This window comes from Balaenoptera musculus, chromosome 20 (genome assembly GCF_009873245.2).
Source record: "Balaenoptera musculus isolate JJ_BM4_2016_0621 chromosome 20, mBalMus1.pri.v3, whole genome shotgun sequence".
Classification (NCBI taxonomy): Eukaryota; Metazoa; Chordata; class Mammalia; order Artiodactyla; family Balaenopteridae; genus Balaenoptera; species Balaenoptera musculus.
Genome location: NC_045804.1, coordinates 9,979,313 through 9,994,271, shown reverse-complemented (window position 1 = coordinate 9,994,271; position 14,959 = coordinate 9,979,313). Strand labels below are relative to the sequence as shown.

At 57.3% G+C, this 14,959-nt stretch overlaps 1 protein-coding gene across 1 annotated transcript; it reads left to right on the top strand.

Moving 5' to 3' along the window:
- LOC118887420 (galectin 3 binding protein) lies at positions 1-10,801 on the top strand. The gene is made up of 6 exons (XM_036838234.1): positions 1-246; positions 2,147-2,222; positions 3,294-3,485; positions 3,957-4,088; positions 6,365-6,617; positions 9,444-10,801. Exons 2-6 carry the CDS (start codon positions 2,171-2,173, stop codon positions 10,474-10,476), a joined length of 1,662 nt encoding a protein of 553 aa, XP_036694129.1. The 5' UTR covers positions 1-246; positions 2,147-2,170; the 3' UTR covers positions 10,477-10,801.
- Positions 10,802-14,959: the final 4,158 nt, after the last annotated feature.

The following is a 14,959-nucleotide window of genomic DNA, read 5'->3' as shown; positions in this document are numbered from 1 at the left end:
ACCGCCCCAGTCAGCACCGAGGGGGATTGGGGTGGTGCAGGAAGCCTTGGCGGCAACCAACCCCAGAAGAAAACAGTGTCAGGTGGTTTCTAGAAATCGAAACTAGACTGAGCTTTCTGAAGCGTTTCCTGAGACCAGCCTGACCACGCTCTGTACTGGAAGGGTTTTCTGGGTTGAAGATTGGCCTGCAGAGGGATCGTGCAGGTGGGAGGCTTTAGGACAACCATCAGTAGTTGTCTCGGGCAGGTAAGCTTGTGCCTCTTGCTCTCAGGTGGGTGTCCCTCTCTCTATACCATGTAATCTCATGGGGGCCAAGTCTCCCTGCTTGTACCCAGATGGGGATCTGGTGCTTCTCCTGAATCCAGGGACCATCACTGCTGCTCCCACGTCCAAAGGGTCTCTGTGTACAGTTGGGCAGGTTGTTCACTGGCACACAAGGACACCAGCCCAAGGGGCAAGCAGGCTCGGCACTCAGCCAAGGTGCTCTCTCTGATCAGTGCTTTTCAGCCCAGGCTAAACCTGCCCAAAGGAAGAGCACCTTTTTCCAGTCTGCATAAGCTCTGTCCCACTTCCCAAATGAGTCAGGCAAAAACGGGTGGTCACGGCCACCTGAAGTACTGTGACATTTGGCATACCACGTGCCAAGTGCCTAAATGGCCATTTGTCTGGGGCCCTGAGTTCCTGCTTCAGGATGAGCAAAGCTGGTGGCTGCCACTGTCCAGGGAGCGCAGAGAGTGACCAGCCATCCCCGTGTGCCTGGGACCGAGGGCATGTCCCAGGACACAGGACTTCCCGTGCTAAAGCCGGGACAGGCCCCAGTGCACTGGGCAGTTGGTCATCCTAGCCCCTTGGCCATCTGCTGAGGTCAGTGTAATGAAGAGAGGGCACACCACCCCCCCACACACCACCCATGGCTCCCCAGCTGTGTGAGCCGAGCCGGCTACCCCTCTGGGCTTCAGCCCCCTCGCTTGTAAGGTGGGGTCAACGAAGCATTTCTCAGGCTCGTGGTCAGGATCCCACGAGCCGGTGGTGTGAGCGGTCCTGGTCCCGGGATGCCGTTCAATGATGGTTAACAGGCCTTCGTGCCTGGGAGCCCCAGGGGGTCTGGTTAATGCAGGCCCGGGGCGCCGCCCCGAGGTCACCAGGCCCTGACTTGAGGGGCAGCCGCAAGAGAGGCCACATCCCTGGGCCCCGGGGGTGAGTGTGGGTGTTGCAGTGACCACCCCGTTGTGCGGACAGGAGGGGAGGGAGGCAAGTGAGGGGCAGGATGGGGGTGAAGGGGAAAAGTGAGCAGTGACAATTGCACGGAGCCAAGACGTCCAGGCAAAGTGGGGAGACCTGGGGCCCCCCTGCCTGCCTGCCCAGGGCTGGCTGTGTGGCCTCGGTGGTCCCCCGCCTCTTCGAGCCTCTGCTCCCTTGGGATACTGACCTCAGAGGTCCTCTCATCCTGTGCCCCTCCCCCCAGCCTCTCCCCACCCACACCCGGCTGCACAGAGGCCTGGGCCTCAGCCCTGACCCCTCTCCTCCCCACCCGGCGCGCCCGGCCCAAGCTCTCTCACTGCTGGCTGTCCCTCTGTCACTCCTGCCCGGATTTCTGGGGCCTCCTCCTGATGCATCCCCCTGCCCTGCTCTTGCCACCCCCTCCCTTCCTGGGCTCACTGGGTCCAGAGCCCACAGAATGTTCTTCGTCTGCTGCAGACCTCAGGGCACCCCCTCAGGAGTCCATTGACTGAAGATAAAGCCCCATCCTGAGCAAGGCTCCCCAGGCCCTCCCAATCTGGGCCCCGCACCCCCTGCCTTCTCCCTCCCCACCCTCCCCACCCATCCCCCCGACAGCCACGCCCAGGGCCTAGCTTTCTGAGATGGGCTCCTGTTCCCACTGTCCTCACTGCCCAGAGACCGCCCCCCCTTCCTCTGGGCAGGTCTTCCTCGTCCTCGGAGGACCACCTTCAGATGAGGTAAGGGGCCCCCGCCGAGGCACCCAGAGCACCGGGCGCTCCCCGGGCTCCCGGCTCTGAGGGTGTAGGCCCTGCACCCGCCGGCCGCCCTCCGTGAGCAGGGTCCGAAGGGTGCCTGGACACACCGGCCCTAGTCCCGGGGGCTGTCCAGCTCCGCCGTCTCACTCGGCTGCCTCCTTTCACTGCAGGACAAGGGGCTCCCAGGCAAGGCCATGGCCCCCCTGCGGCTCCTGTGGCTGTGGCTGCTGGTCGCGAGCACTCAAGGTGAGCGGGGCCCCGGAGATTTGGAAAGCGGCGTCTGTGAAGCTGATGCTCCCTTGCTCTGCGGGGTCAGCCCCCTCTTTGCAGAAATCAGGGCAACGTTCTGCCCGGTGCCTGGGTGACGGGAGTCAGCCCGGGTCTTCTCTCCTGCTTGAAGCCCCGGGTGTCCCAAGTCATGGCTTGTATGTTTTGGTGGCGGGATGCCAAGGGAGTCACCATTTCATCCAGTGGGAACCAGAGGGACCAGGCAGGAGGGGCCCACAGATTGGCCAAACCCTGGGCGACACGAGGCCAGTGCCCTTCGGACACAGTCAGACTTCCAGAGTCCTGGACGGCTGTCCTCACCCTTCACACTTCGAGGCCCTTCCTCGTCCTGGTGACCACACAGAGGCCTGTTGCTCCCCGATCTGAGAAGTGCCCGTTGACACGGCGCCCAGCTCCCGCCTGACCCTGTCGGCTCCGGCGGGGGCTGAGGTGGGGCTGGGCAGGGGAGGTCAGCGGGCCGAGTCCCAGAAGAACAGGTGTAGGGCCAGGACCCCGCTTCCTCTCCTTGCCTGGCACGCTCTGCCTGAGTTCCGGGGCGCCCTGGGCCTGCTTGCCCCCGGCGTTCCCACACGCCCCTTCCAGCAGTCCTCGCTGTGGTGCCCGGACTGCACCCCAAGCCCCAGACACCCGCAGGTGGGGTCAGTGTGGGCCTCCGCCCCATCCCCTATTCTTTCCTTGGGGTCCTGCCACCCTACTCTCAGGTGGCACCGGGCGCCCCTCTGCCCCTCCTCTATCAATGAAGGGTTCAGACCTCAGAGACAAGAAAGGTGGAGCCTACCCTCACTGTGTGTATGGGGGGCGGTCTATGTGTATTTTCCACTCCTCCCCGGGGGGTGATCCCCTCGAGGATGGATGGGGTCTTCAAAGCTAACGATCCAGGGGTCACCCCCTACTGGGGGTACTTTACTGCCCCCATGAAAGCACATGACCCCCGAGGAGGGTGGGGCGGCCATGCTGCCGCCCTGGGATGGAGGCCCAGCACCCGGCCTTCATCCTTGCTGACCTCTGCTCTCCCTCGGGAGCTTGCAGGCGTGAAAGACGGTGACATGCGGCTGGCCGACGGGGACACCGCCAACGAGGGCCGCGTGGAGATCTACTACAGCGGCCAGTGGGGGACGGTGTGTGACAACCTGTGGGACCTGACGGATGCCAGCGTTGTCTGCCGAGCCCTGGGCTTCAAGAATGCCACCGAGGCTCTGGGCAGAGCCACCTTCGGGCCAGGTAACCTGCGGGTCCCCAGGTCCTCCAAAGCTGGACGCGCTGCTAAGTAACCAGGCCCAGGAAGGGATCGTACCTAAGGTGGGCCAGCGGCATTCCCGCCAGCCCAGTGCTGGCAGAGGTTTCAAAGAGATCAAAGCCCTGCGCTGGCTGAGCGCTGGCGGCCCGGCGCGCACTCACGCTTGGCCGGCGGCCGTTCCCTCCAGCCCAGTGGCTCCACTCCGGGGAATTTACCTTCTTGAAACAGTTTCCCCCCAAAAGAAAAGTCTGTGTGCAGTGCCTGTGATTCAAAAAAAGGGAAATCATCCAAATATTCAGCGACAGGGGTAGATGCATAAATTACGGTATAATAATTTGATATCTACGAGGCAGACAGACCTTGTGAGAACAAGACTAGTTCATGGTATGACGTTACAAGAGCCCCGAGAGCCCCAGCTCCCCCTCCAGGCCCTGTCGTCCTCGCTGTGCCACCAGGAAGGGGCCCTATCATGCTGGACGAGGTGCAGTGCACAGGGACTGAGCCCTCGCTGGCCAACTGCACATCCCTGGGCTGGATGAAGAGCAACTGTAGACACGACGAGGACGCCGGCGTGATCTGCACCAACGGTGAGCGGTGCGGGGGAGGTTGCCCCATCCTGAGCCCCAGGGCCCTCTCTGTCCCCCCGCCCAAGAGCTGCCACGGAGGCCGGAGCCCTGGATCCCAGGGACGGTGGTCACGCCGGCTCCCACCCCTCCACGTGGATCACACACCTCCCCGTGCAAAGGTTAGCGGGTGGTGCCTGCTTTCCAGGAGGGGCGGGAAAGCCCGCAGTTCCCACAACCTCACAGCAACAGATCCCCACTTCCTTACCGCCCCCCCAACCGGAGCCGCTCAGAAATGCTCCATTTAACCCGATTCTCGGACAATGAGCCACATTCCAAATACAGACACACCTCGGAGATGTCTCAGGTTCGGTTCCAAACCACTGAAAGCGAGTATCACAGTAAAGCGAGTCACAGGAATTTTTTGGTTTCCCAGTGCCTTTAAAAGTTATGTTTACACTATACCGTAGTCTACTGAGTGTGCAATAGTGTTATGTCTAAAGAAACAATGAACATACTAAAATATTGAATCACTATATTGTACACCTGAAATTAATATATTGTAAACCAACTATACTTCAATTAAATAAATAAGCCAGCACACTTAGTTGGAAGCAGAGCTAGAACTGGAACAAAGATTTTCTGACCCTAGTCCAGAGTTCTAGGTCACTCCTGCGAGAGAGAAAGCAGCTGTCACCGGGTGCAGGCTCCTGGCCCAGCAGCGCCCCCTCCCTGTGATGGGGGGAGGTGCGGGGAGACGGACACCCCAGCTCAGCTGTACACGGGCAAGGCCTTGTCGCATTAAGATAGGATAGAAGCTGAAGAGTTTCAGATAAAATAAATATGCATATTTTCTCTTTTCTCTTTTTTTGTAGAGAACAAATTTAAAGACAAACCAGTTCTAAACATAATAGATCGATGGCATAAAATCAGTGAACCAGAAAAGCTATCGATGAAAAAAAACCACTCTACACACCTTAATTTTTAAAAGAATAATGTACATACCTTAACTAAACAATACTTTATTGCTAAAAAATGCTAACCACCATCTGAGCCTTCAGCAAGTCATAATCTTTTTCCAATAGTAACATCAAAGGTGACTGAGAATTACCAAAATGTGACACAGAGACGCAAAGTGAGCAAATGCCGTTGGGAAACAAAAAATGGTGTAGCTCAAGGCACAGTTGCCACAACTTTCAGTTTCAGAGAAACGCGGCATCTGTGAAGCACATTAAAACGAGGTGCCTGTGCACCCCGTGTCTACACACTGCAGGCTTGTCTCTCGAAACGCCAGCCTTTTGTTTCTGTTAGTTCTCATTCCAAAACATATTACAGCACACCCCCCGAACCCGGGCTTAGACAGCGTGCTGAACGTGCTTTAGACATTTCTTGGGGGCAAAAAGGCCTGATTGCAAACAGCCCCAGCCCTGCCCTCTCCCCAATGCCATCAGATATTCTAAATGGACCGAGGCTGCTCCGCAGTTTTGAATCCTCGGGTCCCAGTTTTATCTTGTCTCTCATGACCACTTGTCCTTCTCCCTGGGCTCGCACAGGGAGCGCGGGGGCACGTGCAGGAGACACACCTGGGCTGTGGGGCCGGGGTGCAAGGCAGGAAGCAGCCCTGGCCTGGTGGGGACCCCCGGGGTGAGAGTAGAGGAGAGTCTGGGGTGCAGGGAGGAATTGGGGGGGGCTGAACCCACCTGGTTTAATTGTCAGAATTGATTCAAACCTGTTTGTGGCAAAGAAAAAACAGATGGAATTTAATTCCCTGCTAAGCTTTGGGAGGGGCCAGGAGAGGGGTACATCACCCCCAAACCACCCTGGGGGCTTCAAGTAGCTTCTCTAGGCCTCAGTCCCCTGGAGGAGGCTGCTGAGAACCTCAGAACTCTAGATAGGGTTGTCGTGAGACCCTCCCTCTTCAGACCAAACCAGGCAGGAGGTTTGGGTTTTAGAAGGTCATATCTGGGTGAGTGATTGATTGGGATGGGGCCCCAGGCTCTGGAAGTCAGCGCCTCCAAAACACCCACCTGGATGTGCTGCCTGAATCTGGGGGAGGCAGATGAGCTAAGTAGGGGTGTTTGATGGATCAGGGGCTCTGGGCCACAGAGGGCAACAGCACCCTGTCTTCCAGGGCTGTTCTTTCCTTGCCTCCCCGGGAGCCTTTCTGAGTAGATAAGGCAGGACCGGGGCCACGATTTAAGGGAAGAAACTGACTCCAGGGAGCAAAAGTGTTTTCAGATCACAAAGGAAGCAAGTGCCGGGACCCCTCCTAACATGGCACGTTCCCTTCTACCTCTTAGAAACCAGAGGCATCCACACCTTCGACCTGTCCAGCGAGCTCCCCGCAGCTCTAGAGCAGATCTTTGAGAGCCAAAAGGGCTGTGATCTGTTCATCAAGGTGAAGACGAAGGACGAGGACGAGCTGGGCATCTGTGCCCACAAGCTGATCCTGTCCACCAACCCCGAGGCACACGGCCTGTGGAAGGAGCCAAGCAGCAGGGTCACCATGGAGGTGGACACCGAGTGTGTGCCTGTCGTCAGAGACTTTATCAAGTGAGTGTCCTCGGGGCCGGGGGCTGGGGACTGGGCAGCCTCCCCTCCAAGGCAAACCACAGGGACAAGGGATGCGGCACCGACTGCAGCCATGCTTGCGTGAACACACTTGTTCACACTTGTGTGCACACACACTCACACATTCACACATTTGCCTTCACAGCCACGCATCCTCACATTCACACGCACATTCTTTTTTTTTTTTTTAAGAGATTGGAGTTTATTTATTTATTTATTTATTTTTGGCTGTGTTGGGTCTTCGTTTCTGTGCAAGGGCTTTCTCTAGTTGCGGCAAGCGGGGGCCACTCTTCATCGCGGTGTGCGGGCCTCTCACTATCGCGGCCTCTCTTGTTGCGGAGCACAGGCTCCAGACGCGCAGGCTCAGTAGTTGTGGCTCACGGGCCCAGTTGCTCCGCGGCATGTGGGATCTTCCCAGACCAGGGCTCGAACCCGTGTCCCCTGCATTGGCAGGCAGATTCTCAACCACTGCGCCACCAGGGAAGCCCCACGCGCACATTGTTATGCATTCTTTCTGCAGGGGCTATGAGAGATGGGGCAGCACACACGCACGCACACCCCTGTCTCTCAGGTGTGGTAAGCATCCAAAAATCAACTATCAAAGGATTTTCCCTCTTCTCACCTGACTGATCTGCTCCCTCGAAAAATTTTTTTTGAAACCCGAATCCAAATCTGTTGCTGGAGAAAAGTGGGGGGAAAGCCCTCAGGCGGGGCCACCCAGGCCTCGGGTCTAACCAGCGGGCCGGCCACGCTCAGGAGCCGGTCTCCCAGATGAGGAGAGTGGGCCCCGAGGGGCGGCCCCTTCCCCCCTGACCGCCCTGCTGGGGGCCACTCTGTTACCACCCAAGAGGCCTCCCGGGGGGCTGGTGTTCTGAGAGCATCGATTTGAAAAAAGAACCGCGTCTATGAAAGCTGTTCTCTCTCGTGACCCAAAGCTGTAGGTAGCTGAAAGTGACGTTTAAGAGAAAACAACAAATGGCAGTTAAAACAGATTAAAGTGGTTTCTTTTCAGCCAAGTACAATATAGGAACCAAGCAGTCATCCTGTGCCCCTCCTAGCGGGACTGATTTCTGTAATGCGTTTGCACCTGTCCCCAGCTTCCTGGCCCCAACTGGAGTCACTGACCTTGGTCAGAGTTCAGTGATTTTCTGGACTGTCTGCCCATGTGCTCTGGCTCTCTCTCCCTGTCTCTCCCTGTCTCTTTCTGTCTCTCTGTCTCCCGGTGTCTCTCTCTGTCTCTGTCTCTCCCTCCCTCTCTCTCTCTTCCTTTCTCTCTGCCCCTGTCTCTCTCCCTCCCCTAAGGCAGAGAGGCCGCAGTGAGCCCCGTCCAGACCCCAGAAGGCCTCAGAAGACCCCTGCTCACTGCGGCTGCCCCGCACGCTCCCCTTCCCTCTGCCCAGTGGTCCCCACGCGGCACCTGCTGTTCAGAGCCTTCTGTCAGTAATCCGGCTTCTCACCAGTTTCTGGGGTCTCTGGGGGTCACTAACACCCCAGGGTCTTTGGTCTTTTTTCTACCTTTCAGGACGTTTTCTTCCTTGATGGTGGGGCAGGGCCGAAGGGCTGATTGCGATCCCCTGTCCCCAGCCACTCGGGTGCCCACCTGAGGCTGAGGGTGGACAGTGTGCCCAGACCGGGGAGAGCCAGCCGGGCTGGGGCGTCACCGGGTGGGAGCTGCACAGCTCCCAGTGGCTGGGAACCATCCCTCGCTGGCCCCAAAGCGGGATTAAGAGGTGGTGACAGAAACATTCTGTGGTTTCCTCGCTCCCTTTGTCAATGGCCATCTACGGGGCCCTCGGTGGCACCCCTTGCCTATGAGAGAGGCAGTGCCCCGTCCGCTGTCCGGGTGCTGCCCAGGGCGGAGGTTCCTGGGCTCAGGCCACCACCAGACAGATACCCAGCTATGGGCGACGGGCCAGAGGGTGCAGATGCCCTTTTTTGCCCCAGAGTTCACGGTCATCAGCAGGATCACGTGATGTGTTGAGTGCACGAGGGCAGAGAGGGTGGGAGGAGGGCGGGCCCGCCTCTGCCACCGGCACTGGACACTGCGGGGCCCCAGCTCCATGCTCAGGTGACAGGGTAGCCACCAGGTCCGCTGCTCCCTGGAAGGCTCAGCGTTCGAGAGAGGCCGTGGGGAGACTTTGGCTCTTCCCAAAGCAGGACCCCACTCACCATGTCCCAGGAGACAGCAGCCGCAGCCTATCGTTTCCCCTCCCAGCAGGCTCCCTCCGCACGCGTCTTCACGCAGCAAAGGGCTTCCTGGTGGCTCACTGAGTTACATGGCAGATGGCACAGACTGGGTGCCGCCCGCGGGGCTCACGGCTGGTGGGGAAGGCAGATAGGAGGTGGCCAGCGGCGATGCCCATGTCACGGGAACACCAGACAGGTGCTGGGGGCAGAGGGGCGCCCACGGGCACCCAGTGGGGGTCCGAAGGGGTCTGGCCAGGTGCGTGACGGTGGGAAGGGAAGGGCAGGGCAACGCTGATGCCCGGGTTGGCCGGCAGGTCCTGGCGCCCAGGGTCCGGCCCGTGAGGACGATGGTGATGGTGGAGGAGGTGGTGGGACCGCCTCCCTCACGGATGAGGATGAAGCAACGTCCTCAAGGAGCCTGGGATCCGCCCACACCTGGCTCTAAGCAAACGGGAGCTTGGAATGTGGGTTGACCCAGGAGATAAATCAGGGGGCTCTGAATGCCCCTTGGAATAGCTAGCACCGTGGGTGTCAGCGGTCAATAGCACACGTGCACCAGGGCACACCTGTTCTCCTGCGGGGAACGAGTATCACCAGGCATCAGCCCTCGTCTCCCCCCAGGTACCTCTACTCCCGGAGGATCGACGTCTCTCTGTCGTCAGTGAAGTGCTTGCACAAGCTCGCCTCTGCCTCCGGGGCCAAGCGGCTGCAGAGCTACTGCGGGCACCTCTTTGCCATCCTCCTCCCCCAGGACCCTTCTTTCCGGACACCCCTGGACCTCTATGCCTATGCCCTGGCCACCCGGGACCCCGTGCTGGAGGAGATCTGCGTGCAGTTCCTGGCCTGGAACTTCGGGGCCCTGACGCAGGCTGAGGCCTGGCCGAGCGTCCCCACGGCCCTGCTCCGAGACCTGCTGTCCAGGAGTGAGCTGGTCACGCCCAGCGAGCTGGCCGTGCTGCTGGCCTTGGATGAATGGAGCCAGGAGAGGCGCATCTCCCACGGGGAGGTGGAGGGCTTGGTGGAGAGGGTGCGGTTCCCCATGATACCGCCCAGGGACCTCTTCACGCTGCAGTTTAACCTGTCCCTGTACTGGAGTCACGAGGCGCTCTTCCAGAAGAAGATGCTGCAGGCCCTGGAGTTCCACACCGTGCCCTTCGAGCTGCTGGCTCAGTACAGGGGCCTGAACCTCACCGAGGACACCTACCAGCCCCGGCTTTACACCTCGCCCACCTGGAGCGCCTCCGTGACGGGTTCCGGTTACAACCCCTACCGGTCCTTCCAGACGCCCCAGCACCCCAGCTTCCTCTTCCAGGCCAGCTCAGTCTCCTGGACTTTAGTCTACCTCCCCACCGTCCAGAGCTGCTGGAACTACGGGTTCTCGTGCTCCTCTGACGACCCCCCGCTCCTGGCCCTCTCCAAGTCTAGCTACTCCAATCCCACCATCGGTTATGAAAACAAGGCCCTGATGCTCTGTGGGGGGAACTTCGTGGCGGACGTCACCAACTTCGAGGGCTGGAAGGCCCTGATCCCCAGTGCCTTGGGCACCAACAGCTCCAGGAGTGCTTCCTTCTTCCCCTGCCCGGCAGGGTCCTTCAGCAGCTTCCAAGTCGCCATCCGTCCCTTCTACCTGACCAACTCCACGGGTGTGGACTAGACCCGAGGCTGGGGGAGCCAGGGTGGCAGGAGTGCCCAGAGGCTGGGCACCTCCCATCCTTCACCTCCTCTCTGCAACCATCTCCAACCACCGGCCACCAGATGGCCCCCCTGCTTCCGGTGATCTCTCCGAGCTTAAAGAAATCACTGGAAGGTTTCAACTAGTGCAGTCCACAAACCGAGAACTCCCACTTCCCACTGCCCAGCTGGTTTGTCGGGAAGCAACAAGATGTGAACGAGGAGCTGTTGGGTCTCCTACCCTGCCTTTCACTCCGCCTTCTGCTGTCCCTTATCTGAGATCATTAAAATTGCACTGTGGTTCCCAAGGTCTCTTGTTCACGCAGAAAGAGTTGTTGAGTCCACTGGGTGTTCGGACATTGGGTGTGCTGGGCCCTGGGGTCCAGTGAACGAGCAGACCCAGTCCTTTCCTTGTGAAGCTGCAGTCTTGTGGATGAGACAGGCGATCACAAGTAAACAAACACTTGGGGTAAATACAAGCTGGAATAACGGGTGATGGAAACCAGAGGGTGGCAGGGGGGAGGCACAGGCCGGAGCTACTTTAGTGGCTCTCAGTGGAGAAATGAAGAGTGAGGAGCAGCAGATGTGGGGGAAATGGGAGGAGGGTGTGTTCCAGGTAGAAAGAACAGCACATGCTTGGAATCTTTTCTCCATCAATCCTTGCACATGTGCACAGGGATGGGGGCAGAGATTCTCATCTCAGCGTTATTTGTAAAAATGGAAATTTGCAAAGAACCTTAAAAGGCCACCAACAGAGTGCTTGACCACAAATAAAAGACACCCACGATGAGGTTGTCAGGCAGAAGAAGGATATACTAGAAGGATACTGGAAGACCCACAGAATCTAGGCCAAGGCGGGGGGACCGGGCCTGGGGTTCCATGGGTACATCCCGTTAGAATGCCATCACCGGGTTCTGGGCGCTGGAGGCTGCCCCTACCAGAGCAGGGCAGGAATTCTAAACTCTCCCCGCTTCTTTGTGACGCACACTTCAGGCACCGGGCCCCAGTGGAAGCATCTGGTTGGCCAGGCTCAGGCCGTGTGCCCTCCACTCTTGGCCAGGGTCTGAGAGAACAAGTTCTGGACTGTTTTGGCCTCGAGAAGGGAGGCGGCACAAGGCTCACCCAATGGGAGGGAGGTTCACAGGCTGAGCAGCCAAGACACAGCCATCCCCCCCACACACTCCTCTTCCCCAGCGGCCCTGCGAAAACAAAAGCAGGGACACAAAGCCTCCGCCTGATCCCACACAACTTCACTCTTTCCCAAAGGGTGCCCCCAGGCCCCCCAGGCTCCAGGCCCACCATCTTGGCCACCTCTGTAGCGGTCCTTTGACATTTAAAAAATCTATCACTTTAAATCACACCGGTGACCATTGCCATCACCACTATCAGCCACATCAGCAAGTAAAGGAAGACAGAAAGGAAATGATCGTTATCAATGTGCAACAGACACGCACCGGGGAACGCTTTCTTCGCTGTAGCAATGAGTCAAGAGACCACAGCATCTCCCCTCTCCTACCCACCCCGTGGACCTCTGCCCACAGCCAGCACCTCGGCAGTGAAGGTACAGGCCTGGTCAGATAACCAGAACCTTCCAGAGAGCTCAAGGCCCTGGTGGATCCTGGCTGTAAGGAAATCTACAGCCCCGCATTGAGCCATTGGATCCGGCAGTTTGAGGAGACACCCGAGAAATGACCGAGTTCCTTCCATCCTCCTTGTGGGCTTTCGAGTGGCGGACCTGTCCCCCTGACGATCAGGGCCCACCAGCCCAGGGCAGGCCTCCTGCTTTCCTTCTGCATGCATTTGCCCGAGCACATGAGTGGTCCCACAGGCCAGATGCTGCTCTCAGCTTCTGGTCAATGCAGTGTGGAGGTGTCTCTTGGTGGAAACATTCCTCTCATAGGTATAAAACCTCTAAACCAGCAGAGCCCAGAGTTAGGGGGACCAGAAGCAAAACATCTGCCCCTGGGGGACTTGCTATCCTGCTCGGCCACCACTGGCTCCCATACTGGGGTTCCAGGTCAGGGAGAACCGCACACTGGCCGTGAGACCAGTGTGTGCCACAGACTGGAGGACAGGGTTGGGTTTTTGTTTGGGGTTGTTTTTTGTTTTGTTTTGTTTGGCAGTAAATGATAAAAGAATTTATTAAGGAATCTGGAAGTAGGTTGATTCCAGGATTGGCTAATGGGCTGTTGACCTGTCCTCAGACCCAGGTTCTTCCATCTTTCGTCATGGAAGAATTCACAAACCAATTCCGTGTCATGGGCTACTCATACGACAGTGAGTCCCTGGGCCTCAGCACCTGGAGGATCTGGGGGCAGCCATCCGGGCACCATGCTGTTCGGTGAGTCCAGGGTTGGTACCACTAAGGCAGACTGATGGGTGGGGAGGACAAGTCCAAATCTAGTTCAACGTTGATTCCTTGGATGGAGGGCGTTGATACCTCGGGGCAAGCTGCCTCGTGCTCTGACTCCAGCCTTTTTGGGTCACCAGTAAAGGGCTGGAGCAGCACCAAGGGTGGTACGTGTCACCTCAAATGTCCAGAGGTGGTACCCTTTTCTAAGTGGCCAGGGCCACGTGTCTTCAATTCGGCCCAGGGCGATGGCTGTGGCATGATGAGATGGCAGGAGGCAGGCCCAGAATCAGAGAGCTGACGTGGTCCCGAGGCAGGTCGTGCGTGTGTGTGTGTGTGTGTGTGTGTGTGTGTGTGTGTGCGCGTGTGCCCGCACATGAGAGGGAGAGAGAATTGCTCCCAACAACAGCTGCATTCCACTTGCTGGGCTGTAACACTTTGCTCCGATCAGGCCGTGTCTGGAACAGAAGGGCCTATTGGGATCTTCACCTGGTCTAGTTCAGGATGATCTACTAACCAAGTGTTTACGAGAGCCTGTGAAGCCTTTCCCGGGAGCTCTCGGCCACCTGGTTAATGGCCAGAAGGAAGGTTGTCAGTACCACACGGACTACGTCCAGGCCCTAAGACGTTTGACCGCTTGCCTCTGAGGGGGGTCTGGGCAACCCAGGAATTGGGAGGGGACCATACCCCTCTCATGATGGCACAATCACTTCTGCTTACCACTTCTCAGGTTTTGTTGTTTTTTCAGTGATACAAATCAAGTAAGAGTTTTGCAAGCTGCTTATCTGTTTTAGTCTCGAGCATCTCACGGACAGCTAACCACATCCTTCCCATTGCATTAGGGAAACCCTCTCAACGGGCAGTGTCTCTGGTGGGGGGCCCTCTCTGACCTTCAGAGATAAGCCACAAGGGCACTTTCTAAGAGGCTGGTGCTTCCTTCCCCAGTGCATTTCACTAGGTCTTGTGGGGAGGAGAGCTGTCTGGGTCTTTCCAGATCAGGGGCTAGAGATTGACTGCACACAGTACACTCTTCAGGGGTCCCGGCTCCTGGATTCCTTTCTCTACATCGTACCGAGGAATTCGTGGGCCCCCAGGGAGGCCAGTTTTCAGTCAACCAATTGAGGAGATAATTAGCATTACTCTCAGCTGCTCAAGCTAGCAAGGACGCTAGATCTCTGATGGATGTACCTGTATTAGATATTTTTAGCTTTGGCTTCACATAATGAAAACCAAAAATAGCAGTGGTTTATAAGAGATACTCTATTTTTCTCTCACATGGAAGAGAGGTAGGCTCCTTCTCTTTCTACACCACTTAGTATGTGACTGCCATCCTCAAGGTTACCTTGTGGTCCATAATGGCTGCTGGGATTCCAGCCATCATGTCTGCCTTTCAGGAAGCAGGAAGGAGGTAGCAGAAAAGGACAAAGGGCTTTCCCCAGCTGTCTATCCCCAGAGACTGAACACATCTTAAATTTTTCACCTACGGTGCCTCATTTGCTTCATCCTTGCTTTTGTCCCACTAGAAACAATCACCTCTGACCCTGCAATCCTTAAACACCTCATTCCAAGGAACCACAGGCAATAACTGAATCAGCCTCTTCATGACTGTGCAATGCCAGATTCCCATCCCTGGATGCCAGCGGGATTGGGGGAAACAGATTTCCTGGTGTATAACATATACATATACCTATGCATATCTATATCTATGCGTATATACAAGTATATAGAGCTTAGTTCAGTGCTCTTCAGTGGAAGGGCAGCATGTGCCTTTCAGTGGCGGCCTTGTTTAGCTCAGTATTTTGTCTGGGATTCATGTGTATTTTTCCATGCAGCAGAGCAGAATTCCATTGTCTGAATTTACCACAATTCAACCTGTTCTACAGCTCTGAGACTGTCTCCAGTGTTTTGGTGTTTTGGGTGAAGCTTCTACGAACATTCTTGTGACATCTTTGGTGGACACGTGGGCTCATTTCTCTTGGGCGTGTACCCAGGAGTGGAATTGCTGGGCCAGCGCGTTTAGCTGTCCCAGGGCCCACGCTCCCCGGCAGCATGTGTGAGTCATTTGTTCCACATCCTCACCAGCACCTCACAGCCTCCATCTTTTTAACTGCAGCCG

Bases quoted from the DNA above. Each gene is read 5' to 3' on its own strand.
- LOC118887420 (XM_036838234.1), top strand. From the start codon at position 2,171: ATGGCCCCCCTGCGGCTCCTGTGGCTGTGGCTGCTGGTCGCGAGCACT. The intron at 4,089-6,364 runs GTGAGCGGTGCG...TCTACCTCTTAG, and splicing joins CGGCGTGATCTGCACCAACG to AAACCAGAGGCATCCACACC. The intron at 6,618-9,443 runs GTGAGTGTCCTC...GTCTCCCCCCAG, and splicing joins GTCGTCAGAGACTTTATCAA to GTACCTCTACTCCCGGAGGA.